Source organism: Pygocentrus nattereri, chromosome 20, assembly GCF_015220715.1.
Source record: "Pygocentrus nattereri isolate fPygNat1 chromosome 20, fPygNat1.pri, whole genome shotgun sequence".
Taxonomy (NCBI): Eukaryota; Metazoa; Chordata; class Actinopteri; order Characiformes; family Serrasalmidae; genus Pygocentrus; species Pygocentrus nattereri.
The window spans coordinates 29,156,069-29,173,919 of record NC_051230.1 but is presented as its reverse complement, the minus strand read 5'-3'; the positions used below and the strand labels follow the sequence as shown (position 1 = coordinate 29,173,919).

Here is a 17,851-nt window from a genome sequence, read left to right as displayed (position 1 = left end):
ACTAATGTAGTGTCAGCATAGAAGAAGACGCGGAAAACTTTGTGCATACAGACAAATACTCTTTTAATTTGCACAGGCACTTCAACAGGCAGCAAGAAATGCCCAGCCCAGTACTCCTCCAACACATTATACAGGGAGGGATAATATAGGAAGACAGGACATCCAAGGAGCGTAAACACTTCCAACACATGGTAATCCACCCTCAGTTGCAGTTAATCTAAATACAAACTAAACCAGCCACAACAACAACAGCCATAACAAACTGACCAGCTGCCACATTATTATTATAATTAATATTATCATCATGTTGTAATATAAGACTATATAGTCTTTTAAATATACTACGTAAGTAAGGATGTTAGTTTTATTTTTCTTGTTGGGGGAAACTTGATTAAGGCAACTTGGGGCTAAATCGAGAAGCCATTAGAACATTGTAGAATTGTATCCGAATATTTCAGTAAGGGAATATGTCAGTAAGGGGGATGTTTCCAACTAATATTAATAGAGCATATGTTTTTTTCAGAACAGTGTAGTAAAACGTGTTCCATCTTAAGTCCCAAAGCATAGCCATAACTCTAAATATTTTACATTTAAATACCTGAGCTGTATTGTAGTCAAATTCTGACTTTTATTTTGAAAGACCAAAACGGCGCCTTCGCTTTTGACGTTCACTTTTTAAACGCACAATGCACAGATTCTGCTGTAATATTGTAATATTTTACTAGAAAAATGAATTCGTGTATGACACAGTGCTGCATATTAATTTAATATTAATTTATATTTCATGTTTTTTTCCTCCCATGATGCTCAGCGGTGTTCTTATTTTCACTTTCACTGTTTTCCACCATCAGCTCCATTTCCAGCTCCCAGACAAACTGCAGTGAGTAATTTTAATGTGTTTTTCCATATTTCTGCAAATTGAACCTGTAGAGCAGTTGGTCTGAGATCAGGTCCGCAAAACAAGCCCTTCATGTTTAAAATAAGACAGTTGACTGTCGCTGTGTCTGTCAGTCAGTCAGCCGACTTGCATGAGTATCTAATTTACATGGCTTGTAAAGTCATTTTATCACAAAATTGCAATCAAGAAATGACAGAAAAGAGGAGGTTAAGCATGAGATGATTTACCAACGCTAAGTCTGTATGTTTCTCACAGTTGGAAAACCTGTAATGGTGTGTTTAGAGGAAGAACACGTGCAGTAACTCGGTGCTCGTGCAGTTATGATACTACAGTGAATCATTAAAGGGCTCATATCACATGTAAAAATAAATAATAAAAGAATAAAAATAGCCATGTGATATGGTGTTCCATGTGAACAGTTTCGATTTCAAATCATACCGTTCATTTCCATATAAGCAACCTAAGCTCCAAAAACAGCCCATACTGCGTAAGTATTTGTGATGTCATGAAAAGTAACACGTTCACATATGCTCAGCCTATAGCGATTTAGCTCCGCCCATTCATGCTGAAGTTATAAAGTGTTACAGCCTTGACTGCTTTCCGAACAAGGCACAGTACAGGGCAGCCAATCAGAGCAGAGCTCATTTGCATATGCATCTTAAAGGCAGTAACAGAAAACAACCTGTTTGATTCTTAGAGTAAGGTTGGAAAAGGTCATGCTCTATGCTAATGCTAATGCTAAGAAGCGCACCCCTGCCCATCTGATTCGGAATGCAATGTTGATGTAAGGAACAGAATGTAAGCATATTGACAAAGCATTGAATTTTCCATACATTGTGCACTACTAACTGTCTTTGTTTGTGTCTCTTTCTGGTCTCAGCAGTTCCTCATAGTCTCCCTGTAGGCCATGTGCCTCTTGGCTCTCCTTGTGTGGGTTACAACAGCTTTAGCTGGAGTTCCACATGCCAGCAGAGAAGATGGGCCTTTGTTTCCACAGGCAACCAATGGACAGCCATTCCCATGGAACAAGATGAGACTTCCACAGGCTGCTTCCCCCCTCCACTACGACCTCCTCATCCACCCCAATCTCACTAGCTTAGACTTTGCTGGAAGTGTGAAGATCCAAGTGGAGGCCCATGAGGAAACCAACACCATTGTACTCCACAGCAAAGATCTTAACATTACCAAGGCAGCACTGCTGGCTTCACCTGAAGGTGAAGGTCAGATTGTGAAAGTGCTGGAGTATCCGGCCTACCAGCAAATCGCTCTTGTCAGCGATAGCACAGTGCTGAAGAAGGGTGGCGTTTACTTTATCGAGCTGGAGTTTGTAGCCAAACTCTCTGACAGCTTCAACGGGTTTTACAAAAGCACATACCAGACCAGGGAAGGGGAAGAGAGGTAAGGAGCCTTACACACCAACATGGCCCTATCAAAAGAATGAGTGAATGGGTATGGATCCTAATATAGAGTGCTTTCTAGGAATTAATGATACATACATTCTCAGATTTTCAGTGTTTTGTGTTAACATTATTTTGGTTCTACAGAGGTCTAATCATGTCCTACATAATAGGTTCGACACTTCAAAGGCATTTATACCATATATCTCGAATGCCACTAGCATTGTGGACGACCCCGTCCATCCCTCACATTGACTTTTTTCACCGCTGCCGTCTGGCAGAAGGTACTATTTGAATAGTCCACTCCTCGCTGTCCACTCCTCTCCACTAGTGCCCAATTGTTTAGCATGTTGGGCAAAATACATCATAGTGTGATGGCTGAATATATTGTCCTAAATGTATTCAGGAATGTATGTACGTAAAAAAGTAACACATTCAAAATCCATTTAGGATATATCTCAATTAAGCAGACGGGAAAAACTCTGCTGTTGTCGTTTTTATTTTATTAAAACCACAGTCCAGTACTAAGTCCAGTACTAAGCTTATTGTTGTTGAGCATGTGAGGAAACTGTTTAGTTCCATCACTCCTCAAAAGACTTTAGTAATGCTGAGACTAATAACTGTCTCATCTGTTTGGTTTGTCGGTCTACTCAGGCTTTAGCAGAAATTTAGTGTTTGTAAAGAAGCTATTTTTTGAGTTCATCTTTCCTCTGTGTGGTGATTTAAAAATATAAATGAACAAGTATTTGTGGTGTTTTTCCTAAGGATGGTGAATATTTTTTAAATTTAGTGGGTAAGTATTCTAAAAGTATTGTTCTACAAAATGTGAAAAGTAACTGTATTGTGAATATTGCCTGGATACTGGAGACAGTATCTGGTACTTTCTGTATTACATATTTTCATTACACTGATGCTCGTGTTTGTAGGATTCTGGCCTCCACCCAGTTTGAGGCGACCAGTGCTCGTTTAGCTTTCCCCTGTTTCGATGAGCCAGCCTTCAAAGCTAACTTCTCCATCCGCATCCGCCGAGAGAGCAGACACATCTCCATCTCCAACATGCCAAAGGTACGACCCATAAACATTGGCAGATGCTGGATATCTTACTTGGGGATCGTGCATTGCAGAAAAACTTACCGACTCAGATATCTTTACAGTGTTGGTGATAGGACAAATACATCTTAATGATGTAATTATGCAGAAATAAAAAAACAACAAAACATCTGTTTTAACCAAAGATGTATTACCCAGTAAATGCTAGAAATGACTGAATATCTATTATGAAACTAATATGTAAATTTTGTAGTTACAGAAATGTGTAACTGAAGTCTGGAACTACCCACAATTTCTTGTTTAAGGAGTTATTGATAACTGATTCATTTATGCAACACAGATTTTAAAAAATTATTCAATCCTTACGATACATGAAGCTCTGTAATATAAAGTAATAAGATATATAGTAAGATACTGGTTTGAATCCTGCTCTGTATCTGTTATTTTCTCTCAGCTGAGGACACTGGCACTTCCTGATGGCCTGTTTGAGGACCAGTTTGACGTCACTGTGAAGATGAGCACGTACCTGGTGGCCTTCATCGTGTGTGACTTCCTTTCCATCAGCAAGAACACCGAGCATGGGGTCAAGGTCTGAACTGCCTCAGCAAATCTCTCCATTTCAGAAACACTATAGCAGTGGTCACCAACCCTCCAACCCTAATCAACCCCACATCAACCATCTAATCTCTGCCTTCAGAAGTCTTTAATTAGCTGAAGGAAATATGCTAGATTTGACACCTGCAGGTCACCAGGAGGAGGGTTGGTGATTATGGCACTATAGGGTGATTTTCCTAACACAGATAAATCTTTACCTGTCTTATCCTAAAAAACATTTTAAAACATTTTCTACAATTAGATTTGAGTTATGAACAGAAAGCAGAACAAATGTGACCCTGTGTTCTTAAAAATAAAGAAGTGGTTTGGAGTGATGTCAAAGAACAGTCCACGTTTCTGCTCTTACCCAGCTCCCAACACACATGAACCAGGTATTCAGTGTTCTTAATAGCTTAGTTAGGACCTGAGATAGAGGAAATATGTGGACCGTCTGACTCTGAGGACTGGTAGGAACATCTTGTGATTCCCGAAAGGACCTTTCAGAGGATGGTTCTTTAAAGAATCAGTTTTGTGCATGATTTGTGCAAATGTGAAGAACCTTTTTAATTACTTGAACAACCTCCCCAAAATATAAAGATTGTAGGGGGGCTGCCGAATAGTGCAGCCATTTAAGCGTTGACCCTGCAGGAGATGCCTGGTGGTGCCACAGCCATCTGTGGCTGGGAGTCCAAGGACCACAATTGGCCTTACTCTCCCTGGGTGTATAGGATGCCCCCCGTCTCCCCCCATCCTCCAGCATAATGCTAGCCAACTAAGGCTTCTCTCAGCTGACATAACAGATCTGGCAGTTGTCGTTTTCCTCCGAGTGCATTTGGCTGTCCAATGACGTTGTGTTAATGCCAAGAAGTGCTGGTGGTATCGTGTGATTGGGGAAGTCCTAACTAGTAAGTGGAACTGGATACGATAAATTGGGGCAAATAAAAAACAAAAGATTGTTGTCCAAGAACTAAGTGGGAACCTTTATGACTGAATGGGTCAGTTTACCAGACTAAAGAAAGACTTGTCACTGAAAATCTAGAAGGCTTTATATTATTTTATATTGAGGCCTCTTTGTGGCCATTCTTGAAAAGAAGGCAAAGTGTCCTTACAGTTCTGCACTTTCATCAATATGACTTTGGTTCTCTGGATATTTAGCTGTCTTGTTTACTTGCTGTGTTGTTGATGTGGCTGTGGTCAGATCTCAGTGTACACCGTACCAGAGAAGATAGACCAGGCCGAGTTTGCGCTGGATGCTGCAGTGAGGCTGCTGGACTTCTATGATGATTACTTTGACATTCCCTATCCTCTCCCTAAGCAAGGTTAGGAGTTATCTCAGACTGCTATCTTATTTGTTTATTTTTATTATACCTATTATTTGTGTTGTTGTTACAGCTACAGTGAATTGTGGGCTATGTGCCATAGTACTGAGCTAAATTTATTCTACAGTAATAAAATTTGTTGTTACTAAAGAATGAACTTTATTGTAACTTTACCCACACATTATTTTGTCTTGAACTGTTTTTTTTTCTTGTTCACCTTTTGTAATGAATATCAGGCAATTATATATTCATTCAGATCACTCTGCATTTGCTTTAACACTGTGTATCCCTTTCTTCTCTTAGATCTTGCTGCAGTCCCAGACTTCCAGGCTGGAGCTATGGAGAACTGGGGACTGACGACTTATAGAGAGTCCGCCCTGCTCTTCGACCTCCAGAAGTCCTCTGCCTCCAACAAGCTGGCCATCACTACTATCATAGCGCATGAGCTTGCCCATCAGGTTAGAATCAAAAAACCTGTCCTGAGCCTAGTTTCCCTAATGCATTTTAATGTTAAGATCATCTTAGCTGGTAGAGAGAGTGCTCAATGTGATACTCACTCTACTATTTAAGAATCAGCAAAGAAGCTTTTAGGAAACCTAGCAATAGCCCATGAGCTGTTCTGTGATTAGTGAAGTGTTGGGCATTATGGGAAATAACATCACGGCACTTGAATGGATAAAACACACCAGTGTGTGGTTTTGACAGTGGTTTGGAAACCTGGTGACGATGCAGTGGTGGAATGATCTCTGGCTGAAGGAGGGATTCGCCAAGTTCATGGAATTTGTGTCTGTTAACATCACCAACCCTGAGCTGCAAGTGGTGAGGCACCTTTTACTTATTCGTTTTAAACCATAGCATCTGTTTGCTTTGCCCTTAAACCTTAGAATTTGCGGTTACTGCTGGCAAAGCACGCATCTCATTTTAAATGAATTTTTTCTCACTTATGAACTATGAACTCTCAACTATGGCGCCTTTGTGTTATGTAATTAACTTTGTAATTAACTGTGGTATAGCACATGGTATAGCAACAAAAAACAGCAATAACAATAGAATTCTAAAGCCTAAATAGCACTAGATGTCTGGAGTTCGTGTCACTTTGTGAAATAAGAATGATCAATACTGGACTAGAAAATCAGCAAATGAACTAAACTATTTTGGTGCAGTTAGCCATCTAGCTGACTTCCCAACCATCTACAGTAACACAAAAGTTAATTCTACCAGACAGCTGTACACTCTCCGAGCATTTTAATAAGAACTCATTCATATTCCTACACATTCATGCAGTGATCTAATTAGCCAACGGTGTAATCATATAGATATGGGCCTATTCGTTTCAGGGAAGGTTCACATCAATCATCAGAATGGGGATTTCAGTGATTCTGACTGTGATATGATCGTTGGTGCCAGACGGGCTGGTTTTAGTAATTCTCTAACTGCTGATCTCCTGTGATTTTCACATACAAAGGTCTCTGAAATTTACTCATAATGGTGCAATAAAGAAAAAACATCCAGTGAGTGGCAATTCTGTGGACAGAAACACCTTCTTGATGAGAGGTCAACAAAGAATGGCCAGACTTCGAGCTGACAGAAAGGCTACAGTAACTTCGATAACCACTCTGTACCATTGTGATGAGCAGAAAAGCATCTCAGAATGCACAACATGTCAAACCTTGAGGTGGATGGGCTACAACAGTAAAAGACCGTGTTGGGTTCCACTTCTGTCAGCCAAGAATGGAAAGCTGAGACTGCATGGGCACAGGCTCACCAGAATTAGACAGCTGAAGATTGGAAAAATGTAGCCCAGTCAAGGAAATCTCGATTTCTGCACACAGTTGGCAGAGGCACACAGTTGGCAGGGTCAGAACTTGGCACCAACAGCGCGAATCAATAGTCACTTGTCAACAGGCTGCTGAAGGTGGTGTAATGGTGTGGCAAACTTTGGGCCCATTAATACCAATGAGTCATGGCTTGAATGATGCAGTTTATCCAGTTTCTACTGGCTACTAAAATCTGCCATAATTGCATGATGCAATCATGGCAACTTGGCCATGAATCTCAAAGGTATATGTCCAACATCTTGTGGAATCCATGCCACAAAGGATTGAGGCTGTTTTGAGCGCAAAGGGAGGCCCCACCCAATATAAGTGTATAATTCCTAATAAAGTGCTCAGTGAGGGTGTATTTACATAGCGTGGATAATTGGTGCAGTTGGTGGAATTGGGGTGAATGATGTGTTTCTGCATCGCATCGTCAAGGAACTAGCATAGCAGTTAGCAATCTCGCTAATCACTAATATAGCCAGCTACAGAGCTTAAAATTAGCAGTTACTGGAGCTAATCTAAAGCATGCTAACTTAACTTAAAAAACAAATTATGTAGTTTGCATTTCACAAGCATAATCTGTTTAGTGTCTTCCTTTCTCTTAAGCATCCGTCAGCTCATTCCTTGAGGAATCCAGTGGTGGAGGAAAGCGCTGAACTGTTCATGCAGCAGCTTCATGAACCTTTCTGAGGACAACTGTCAACCAAATGTTTGAATAGTAATTTGCATGATGATATGCAGCTGAATAAGTGCTGTGGTTTCTGAATGAAAGTCCCTCTTGTCCATCTGTCTGTATGTCTATGTTCACGCGCTCCAGGAGGACTCTTTCCTGCGAAAGTGCTTTGAGGCGATGGAAGTGGATTCTTTAAGCTCCTCCCACCCTGTGTCCACCCCTGTGGAGAACCCGGCTCAGATCCAGGAAATGTTCGATGATGTGTCTTATGAAAAGGTATGAGAGCAGAAGACCAAAAGTGGGTGTGTCTTAAGCCAGAAATGGGTCTGAGGTGCTTTTGATATGTGTAGAATCATTAACACATATATTTACTTCCGCAAATAATGGAAGTCAGCCACCTCTTAGCATTTTCCAAATAGACTGCAACCTATTTTGTCATTTTTCAGGGTGCTTGCATTCTGCACATGCTGAGGGAGTTTCTGACCCCGGACCACTTTACATCTGGCATCGTTCACTATCTGAAACAATACAGCTACCAAAACACGGTCAACACTCACCTGTGGGAAAGTCTGACCACTGTAAGTGCATGTTTTGTCTAATTTATTGCACTTTAACACTTGAACAACACTTAAAAGGACTTTCCAGCCTGAAACTTGCATTTGATATTATTTAACATGTTGTGCAGCGTTTTGTAGTGCGTCAGGTTTGACAGAATTCCTGATTTTGTATCATTTGCATGTTTTCAACCATCAATGTTCTCTTCATACCAGCATGCATTACGCAAATGCGTCACACAATCATTGGGAATCCCTGTGTTATCAACCAATCTGCTGTAGCTACTAGAGGTGTAACGGTCCCCCTGGTTCTGTACATGGTTTCTAGGCCATTTTATTTTATTACACACACAATACAATGTGCCAACCAGTTTGTTTGCCTGTGCCATTGGTAGCCTTTGCCATCCGTAGAATGTGCTGTGAACAGCCTGTGCTATTGGTAGCCTCATACTGGTAGGTCATCATACACAAATAGCATAGCGTATACATAGCAGCCTGTGTTGTCAGTTGCCTGTAGCCTGTGTTGTTGTGTTGTAACGTGTTGTGTTTTGGCAGATGTGCCTATTGGCAGGCCAGCTAAAGGATGGACGGATTACTGTCTAAAACTTCTGCTAGTAATATGTGTGTAAACTGTGTAGGATTGCTCAGTGGCTCTATAAACCACCATCTTATGAAGTTCAATTTAAAATGTATAAACTTTTTTTATTTATTTATTTTATTTAATGTTTTCTACCAGAAGAAGCAGCACTCTGAGGACGATCTAGACATTAAGGCGATGATGGAGACATGGACACTGCAGGAAGGCTTCCCACTCATCACAGTGGATGTCAAGGGTCGTGAAGTGCGCCTAAACCAGGAGCGGTACCTGAAGGGCGAGGACCCCTCCCGAACTTCTGGGTGAATATAGCAGAGATATAGTTATTCCGTCTAATACTCTGTCAGGAGACCATGAGTTTCATCTCTGATGATGTTGAAGCCGTCTGCAGCCAGTAAAACAGAGAATAATGATGACCCTCCCTAACTCTCCTCCATCACTAAGCTCAATGCAACATCGGTGTCTGTTGGTTGACGTCCCGGAAGTAGCAATTAGCATTCTCGTCCAAGTGTATTGAGCTGTTCAGAGATGTTGTTTTAGTGGCAGTTTGAGATGATGTGGCGCCACTATACATGCCAGTCTTCTCCCATCTTGGTCACACCATGTAATAAGAGGAGACCCAACTAGCGAATCTCAGTTAGCTGGATATGCTAAACATTAGATGTCTAGAGTTATTGCTGTAAAATGCATTTACAATATTATATATTTATGTAATGAATGCCATTCACAATCCATTGGTCTTTGTGCATTGGTCAGTTGTGCAAGCCCTCCTAGTTGGTCAAGAATCACGTCCACACAAAACAGGAAATCACAGATTGGTTGGCGAGAGTTAAATGTCCATCGCAGCGGTTGCTGTGGCTACCTCTGTAATCTCCGTACTCTGTTTAGCTATACCCCTGAACCGCCGAACACTAGACTTTCCTTGTCCACTTAAAACAGACACCACACTAAGAAGTCCCTCTTTACGTCCCAACCACAGCTTTTAATTGAGTGCCTTGCTGACAGTGACAATGCAATTGCAAACATTTCCATTTTGGCATGAAATGCAACTGTAAATAGTGACTGTTATTCCGTTTTCAGGTACATGAGGTTAATGAAAATGAAAATGAAATGAAATGTCAAAAGTCCTTTGCTTTGCCATATTAAATTTTCCACTCATTACACACAGAAATGCAAACACAAAATTTTAATTTGAATCATGTCTTTAATAACACACTCACATAGCAAATGCAAAATTAGCATTTCATTTTCAAATTAAAATTTGAATTCGCATGGATGAAGGTTTCTATGTTTAGTCAGGGCATGATTGTTTGTATAGTGCTGTAGTAACTGATGTAATTGATGTTTTTTTGGAAACAGGTTTCTTTGGCACGTCCCGCTAACCTACGTCACCAGTAACTTGGCCACTGTCCATCGGTTTCTCCTGAAGACTAAGACAGGTGTGTACAGATGTTTCTGCTTAACAACACAAACAATGCATTTCAACATTTCTAAATAGTTTAGCAAAGAAAATGGACAAAAGTAGAGGCTTTAAAACGGCTGCTGTTACTGTTTTTAGCTCTGCTAATGTACTTTTGTTCTTTTTTATAGATAACAGCATATCATACAATATCAGAAACTACATGAGCAAATTTATTACTTAACAACTCAACATGGTCAACATGTGGTGCCACTATACATGCCTCAGATGTAATCAAACAATTTAAAAACAACTTCAATTAGATTTAATCACATTTTGTTCATATAAAGTTGCTGTCATTACAGGTTTTTAATACAAAATGTCTCTTGCTGCTCTCAGATGTGCTGTACCTGCCTGAAGAAGTGGACTGGGTGAAGTTTAACGTGGACATGAGCGGATATTACATCGTCCACTATGAGGGGTCGGGCTGGGACGACCTCATCACTCTGCTCAAACACAACCACACCGCCCTCAGCAGCAACGACCGGGCCAGCCTCGTCAATAATGTCTTCCAGTTGGTCAGGTTAGCCGTCTGCTGGGCTTTGCTTGGCCAGGTGTTCTTAGACGCAAATATCTAATTTCTCATTCAAAACTCATTTCTCTGGGTTTCTCTTGAGAAAATTGTTCTTTCGCTTCACTTGGTGAAGATTTGTCTATTATAATCTAAAAATATTGAAGCAGGCTTAAACTGTATCCAGGTTATATGTTTCAGTATAACCGTTGCTCTTGTTGGTCAGTGTGGGGAAGCTACCGCTGGACAAAGCTCTTGACCTGACGCTGTATCTGAGCCATGAGACGGAGATCATGCCTGTGATGCAGGGCTTCAGTGAACTTGTCCCGCTCTACAAACTGATGGAGAAAAGGGACATGGAGGCGCTGGAGAACCAGATGAAGGTCAGACATGGAAATGTCCTATCTCTGAACAGAAAAAGTATTATAAACACTGTTTTTATAGCTATCTAGTTTTAGATCAAAATGCATTTCTTACTTGTACTACTACTAGCATTTATTTATATTATTTCCTAGTCACAGCTCATTGAAGCAAGTAGATGGGTTGGTTTTAGTATTTCTGTAACTGCTGATCTCCTGGGATTTTAATGCACAACAGTCACTACCATCAAGGTGAGCAGAAAAGCATCTCAGAATTCACAACACCTACCTCAAACCTTGAGGTGGGTGGGCAACAACAGCAGAAGACCAAGTTGGGTTCCATTTCTGTCAGCCAAGAACAGAAAGCTGAGGCAGTAGTGGGCACAACCTTACCGAAACTGGACAGTTGAAGATTGGAAAAATGTAGCCTGGTCTGATAAATCTCGATTTCTGCTGAGGCACACAGGTGGTAGGGTCAGAATTTGGCACCAACAGCATGAATATATGGACCCAGCCTGCCTTGTGTCAACAGTCCAGGCTGGGAGAGGTGGTGTAATGGTGGGGGGAATGTTTTCTTGGCACACTTTGGGCCAAAATTTACCCATCTTCTAATGGCTACTTCCTGCATAATAATAATGCACCATGTCTCAAAGCAAAATTCAAACTGGTTTCATGAACATGACAGTGAGTTCAGTATTCTTCAGTGGCCTTCCCAGTCACCAGATCTGGATCCAGTACAACACCTTTGGGATGTGGTAGGACGGGAGATTCACGTCCTAAAAGGTCATTCTGCAGGAATTGCATGATGCAGTCATGTCAAGATGTTTTAGAATCTCAAAGGAATGTTTCCAACGTCTTGTGGAACTCCTGAGTATATATGGGGTAAATTATGAAATTCAAACAAAGGGTATTATTTAGCTTTGATTCTCAGTTTAAAAGTATTGGCTGTTTATTATTTTCTTAATAACTCTATTCAGGGCTACATCATGCATCTGTTCCGTGGGCTGATAGACCGGCAGGCGTGGACTGATGACGGTTCAGCGTCTGAGCGGATGCTGCGCAGCTACCTGCTCCTCTTCGCCTGTGTGAGGGGTCACCCGCCCTGTGTCTCCACCGCCACCCAGCTCTTCAACAAGTGGAAGAAGTCTGACGGCAACATGAGGTGAGAGACCAACACTTATGAAATGATCCTTACCCTAAAATTGATTTGTTATATTGCTAAAATGATGAGATTTAATTTGTCATTCTGAGAGGTTTGATGTAAAATGGTTTATTCTAGAATCAGAATTGTTCATAGTGATGGTGATTGGAGCCCCATATTGGAGCCATTTAATGCCTCTAAAAAAAAAGCTACACAGAAAGTTATTAAATAAAATGTTTATGAGTATGCTGTAAAGAATTCAGTCAGTAAGTGTCTCTGCAATAAACCATTTCACCTCAGACCACTCTGAATAACCATGTTTACATGTCAATCACTGAATTTTACACAAATATTGATCAAATTTGTTGTATTATGAAATGTTCTTTAGCACAGCATTCCATTCTTCAGCTTCATCAGTTTGGCAGAATGCACAATTTGCATTTTCATCAATCAGCGTTCTCTCTGCAGAAACAGAAGCATTTGAGAAGGATCAGCTCATGACGAATGCTGACTTTTTATTGGCTCCCTACCAAAATGTTTGCATAAATTAGGACATGCTTCCTGTAAATGATATGTGAATGAGGTACTGGTACTCTGGAAAAAAGGTTGCTTTAAATTGACTTAATTCTACATGAATGAAACATGTTACATCGACATAATTAATACGTGTAAGTACTTAAGTACCTACTTATGTTGATGTAATTTGAATGTTATTATTTCACAGGGTAGAATATTGGATATGAATTGTAAAGTCATATTCTCTATTCATAATGCTCTTGTTGTGTTATTGTCTTGCTATCTTGTGTCGACCAGAGGAAGATGGGTTCTGCCTTTAAGTCTTAGTTGAGCTTTTCGTTGCCACAGTCACCTTTGGTGACTCATACTGGGGCTTGGACCGGGATTTTCTGTAAATCTGCTCTGTGAGGACACCTACTGTAAAAGCACTGTATAAATAAATTAGGACTTGACTTGAATTGATGAACACACTTGAGTCATGAAAATCAGCAGCTTTTTTACAGTGTAGGCTGATACTTGTTTTCACGCACTGAAGATGATTGAAGCAGAAGCTGACTGCACTCAGATCCCCACTGAGTTCCATGTCATATGAAAGTATTTTTATTTATTTATTTATTTTTCCCGATTTTCTGCCCAACTCGTCTCCAATTCCACTAGTTAGGACTCCCCCAATCACATGATACTATCAACATTAGGAGGGTGAAGGCTAGCACAGGCTTCCTCAGAGATCTGTGAAACCAACCACCACTTCTTTTCGAACTGCCGCTCACACAATGTTGCCAGACAGCCGAATGCGCTCAGAGGAAAGATGACAGGGCCAACGCTTAGATGGTTGCACCACTTGGGAGCTGTCCTATGAAAGTTTGATGAATCAGATGCAAAGGAGTTCATACGCCATTAAACGCAGACAGATCTGCTCAACTTTGATTAATAATGGCCAATATGTCTGTCTGTCTTTCTGGGATGATAATGTTCAGTTTGTTTTTCCTTCACAGTCTTCCTATCGACATCAGCCATGCGGTGTTTACAGTTGGTGCTCGCACTGAGGAGGGTTGGGACTTCCTGTTCAAGAAGTACCGCGAGTCCCTTTCTACGTCACTAAAGAGCCGAATCAAATCTGCCCTGTCCTCCTCTCCGCTCGCTCACAAACTCATATGGTGAGACAGTTGAGTAAGCTGGTAAGAAGTCCCATAGTCTTAGCGTCATATTCCCATAACTCTGTACAACCTTCCTCTTTTCTCCTCACTGTAGGATGATGAAGCAGAGTTTGGAGGGGTCACTGATGAAGACGCAGGACCTTCCGTATGTTGTGACGTCAGTCAGCAACAACCCTAAAGGCTATAAACACGCCTGGGACTTCCTGAGGGCCAACTGGCACTCGCTGGTGAAGAAGTGAGTGAGAACATTGCCTGGAAGCACCTGTCTAGACGTTTGAGCTACTGAATGTTTTGCTTTAAAGTGATAGTCAAGAAAAAGCCTAATTTACAATGTTTTCCCAAAAAGAGAGGTTAATCTAAGAAACAAACAAAAATACAAACAAAATACAATCTTCATGATCACATTTTAGTTATACTTACATACTTTCCCCCATGTTTATAGGCAACCATATGCCAAAGTAAGTCTATTTGGTATTACTGACCAACTCAACATGATTTAAGGCTAGTATGGGATGATTTAGGCACAGCTTGCATTAGGGGTTACATTTCTTGTTAACTACATTAGCCTCGTAACTCAGATGTAAAGAAGTCATCTTCAAACCAAATATGTCTAATCTGCTCCACTACATTGGGAGTAAAGGTGTAATAATGCTTAAATTTCCGGCAAACCATTTCTTTTAGTGACATCCTTTGAATTATGTGAAAAGTCTGCTAATGTCCGTCCACATGGCCTTTGTCTTCAGGTTTGACCTCGGCTCTCACTCCATTGCACACATGGTAACAGGTGTGACCAGTCAGTACTCCACCAGAGAGATGCTGGAAGAGGTGTGTATCACAATGTTTGTTCCAGGTTCTACTATGGCTGAAAGTCTTACAGCAACGTATTTGTCCATATTCTCCAATATTGATACTTTTGGATTGCTATTGTGTGTATTTCTTTATGCTAGATAAAAAAGTTCTATTACAAAGTGGTTAGGTCCAGTCCTAAAATCCTGGCTGAGCCATGTTTGAAGCTGTTGTAAAATACATGATGTGCACACATCTATGGCCGCCTCACAGCAACTGAGTTTTTTATCACTGCACCATGTCGTGAAAAATCCTTGTGCTGTTAATGGTGGTAATCGAGTGTACTGATGATTAGGTATATAACTGTGGTTATATCTCCACTGTGCTACATGCTACATGCCAGAACACGTGTCTCTTCTGTGCATTAGATTCAGGAATTCTTCGGTTCCTTAACTGCTGAGACGGGCGCTGAGCTGCGTTGCATTCAGCAGGCTCTGGAGAATGTGGAGGAGAACATTCGCTGGATGGAAAAGAACCTCCTGCTGCTCCAAGCCTGGCTGGACAAAAACCATCCAGAACCAGCCCAGCTAGATGACCATTTCAAACACTCAGAGCTGTGAAGCCCTTGACCGCACAAGACTGTACTAGATGACTGAACCGAGAAGCTACAGTGTGCTCCATATGTTTGAGAAATATGTTTGAGGACCTGCTGAATGATGAACTCTGCTGAAATGTGTGATTAGTTTGAGGGACACACTGCTGTTCCACCATTTTTTCAAAATATCTGCTTAAATTAATGGTTAAGATACACACAAAGTCATTCAGAGTGGTTTGGTGTGAAACTCTCTTCTTATTCACAGTGGTGGTGATGGCAACCAGACGTCCTCCTCTTAACTCACAGCACTCATAAATGCTTATGAGTAGTCTGCCTGATGTCTGTTTTCCAAAGGTTTTGCAGAGATTTGGGTCTAAAACGTATTTTCTATGCATTCATGGTGGTGGGGTACATTCAGGACATTATTAGGCAAAATTACCATCACCAGTATTACATATAAAACCTCAGAAGACACCTGTAGGTTCACTGGTGGTCTTGGATAATAAATAATATAGCTATATTTGTGTTGTAGACATGGTGACGCCTGGTTCTTATAACCACCATTGTAAAGAAATCTGAATTTCTCTGCAGTGAACCATCAACCACATTGAATAATAAAATATCAGTGGAATTCCCCTCAAAACTAACTCTTCTTACTTCAGAGTAACTTTTTGTAAGAATTTGAAGAACGTGAGGAAAAAAAATGAAACTGGCCATCATTGCTGTCATTTTTTGCAGCAGATTGAGGCTTTAAAAAAAAAGGTAGAAAAACGGCTGTAATTAACCACAGAAAATGTGAGAAGACTGAAAGAATCAAAACAAAACAGCAAAACAGTTCACACAGTAGACTAGCTTAGGTGGTTTCTGATACTGTGACAAAGTTTTTAGCTATGCTAACATACTTTGTCCATTTTATAGATAACAGTGTGTCATACAGTGGCAGAAACCACATGAACATGTCAAACAGAGATGACTGAACAAACTTACATGGCATGAAGTAAGTGTGAAATGATTTAGGTAGTCAGTTTATATGATGCTAAATGGCTAATTCCACATAAGCCTCCACTGCTTGTTAGCTATATTAGCCTCATAGCTCCAGTGCAAAAGTAGCACACCAAATGTGACTTTGCTGATTGACGACATTACGGTGTACGAGGAAAATAGAGTAAATAACATTTTTCACCAACTGTTTCTTTGATTTTCTTACATTTTCTGTGATTAAATACAAGCATTTCAATCCGCTTTCTGGAGGATGGTGGGTTTGAGAATGTCTCTGGTGGTACACCGTATGTGCTGTTCCTCATTTGAGGACGGTTTTTGTTCAGGGTAAAACTGTCATAGAGAAGGTAGTTCTGTAATTCTTATTTTGCATTATTTTTATTTTTATTTTTTGTAGTACTTCTCTGAGACGCACCAAGAAGAGCTGCTGTATTTTGCTTGTTTTTTGTGTGTTTTTCTTTTTCTTACAGTTTTCATTATTTGTCAGTTTTAAAAGGACCTTCCGGGATGTGAGTCTTCATGCTGATATGCTAAATTAAACATTTGGATAATTTAAGATGTAAAATTGTTGGAAATAAAATGTGTCCGAATTGGAATTCAAGCGTACTTCGAGTCTGTTTTTCCTAGTTAGCACCGAAAACTTCATCGTTTTACACATTCTGATTTCCGCAAGCAAAGAGCTCATTTGCCTACTGTAGCTTTCAGGGCTCCAAATTAGTTTAAAGAATTTTTAAAAATTCTTCATTCTTATTTCCATTATAATAATAATTTCAAATCCGTGTTAGCTGTTAATAACATTATTTATTTGTTCCTTGTAGCCGACTAGCTTAATATTCATGTCTTGCCTCCAGATTCCCAGATGTTTCTGGATCAAACATTAATGCTTGCCTGCTTAATGCTTGTTTGGTATGGGTGCAGCTGGACACCTAGTGTCCAGAACCAGCATCCAAAACACAACATATGGTGATCGTGCTGGTGACCAGCTATGCTGTTATTTTCTAGCAGTTTTCTTTTGTTAAGTCACTATTTTTGGAGAAGTTTTTCTTTGGACAGTGTTTCTTTGGACATATGCACCAAAGACCTGCAACACGTTAGCAATAAATATTACCTTCTTTCACTGATTTGAAAAACAGTTAAAAACGTTGTTCTTTAGCATTTATCTGGCTTTTATTATTTTCCTTACTTTTACTGGAATGCTACTTTTAAGTTATTTTTTCATATTGTACTTTTACTGTATTTTTAAATGCTTTTCATTGTTCTTGTTTTCTTTTTTGTTACACACTGTCAGAACATGCACACTTGTAAATATAGAAAATTCACTGGCAAATAAACATGACTGAAGCAAGTTGAAGGCTGTTTCCAAGCAACTTTAGCATATTAGCATAGCCCATGTTACAATGTTTGGAGTACATTTAGACGCACCTCCTT

The 17,851-nt window shown here is 40.3% G+C and overlaps 1 protein-coding gene across 3 annotated transcripts; it reads left to right on the top strand.

The window, feature by feature from the left end:
* The first annotated feature begins 746 nt into the window (after positions 1-746).
* LOC108434502 (endoplasmic reticulum aminopeptidase 1-like) lies at positions 747-17,024 on the top strand. Of its 3 annotated transcripts, none has more exons than XM_017709678.2 (18): positions 747-880; positions 1,782-2,296; positions 3,222-3,360; positions 3,800-3,934; positions 5,138-5,258; positions 5,562-5,716; positions 5,964-6,077; positions 7,896-8,027; positions 8,198-8,329; positions 9,042-9,202; positions 10,260-10,339; positions 10,699-10,882; positions 11,097-11,253; positions 12,207-12,391; positions 13,882-14,043; positions 14,138-14,278; positions 14,787-14,868; positions 15,258-17,024. In XM_017709678.2, exons 2-18 carry the CDS (start codon positions 1,806-1,808, stop codon positions 15,447-15,449), a joined length of 2,763 nt encoding a protein of 920 aa, XP_017565167.1. In that variant the 5' UTR covers positions 747-880; positions 1,782-1,805; the 3' UTR covers positions 15,450-17,024. The 3 variants fall into 3 exon arrangements, with proteins under 3 accessions (XP_017565167.1, XP_017565168.1, XP_017565166.1); XM_017709679.2 differs by having other exon boundaries at positions 778-880; positions 1,779-2,296; positions 9,045-9,202; XM_017709677.2 differs by having other exon boundaries at positions 778-880; positions 1,779-2,296.
* Positions 17,025-17,851: the final 827 nt, after the last annotated feature.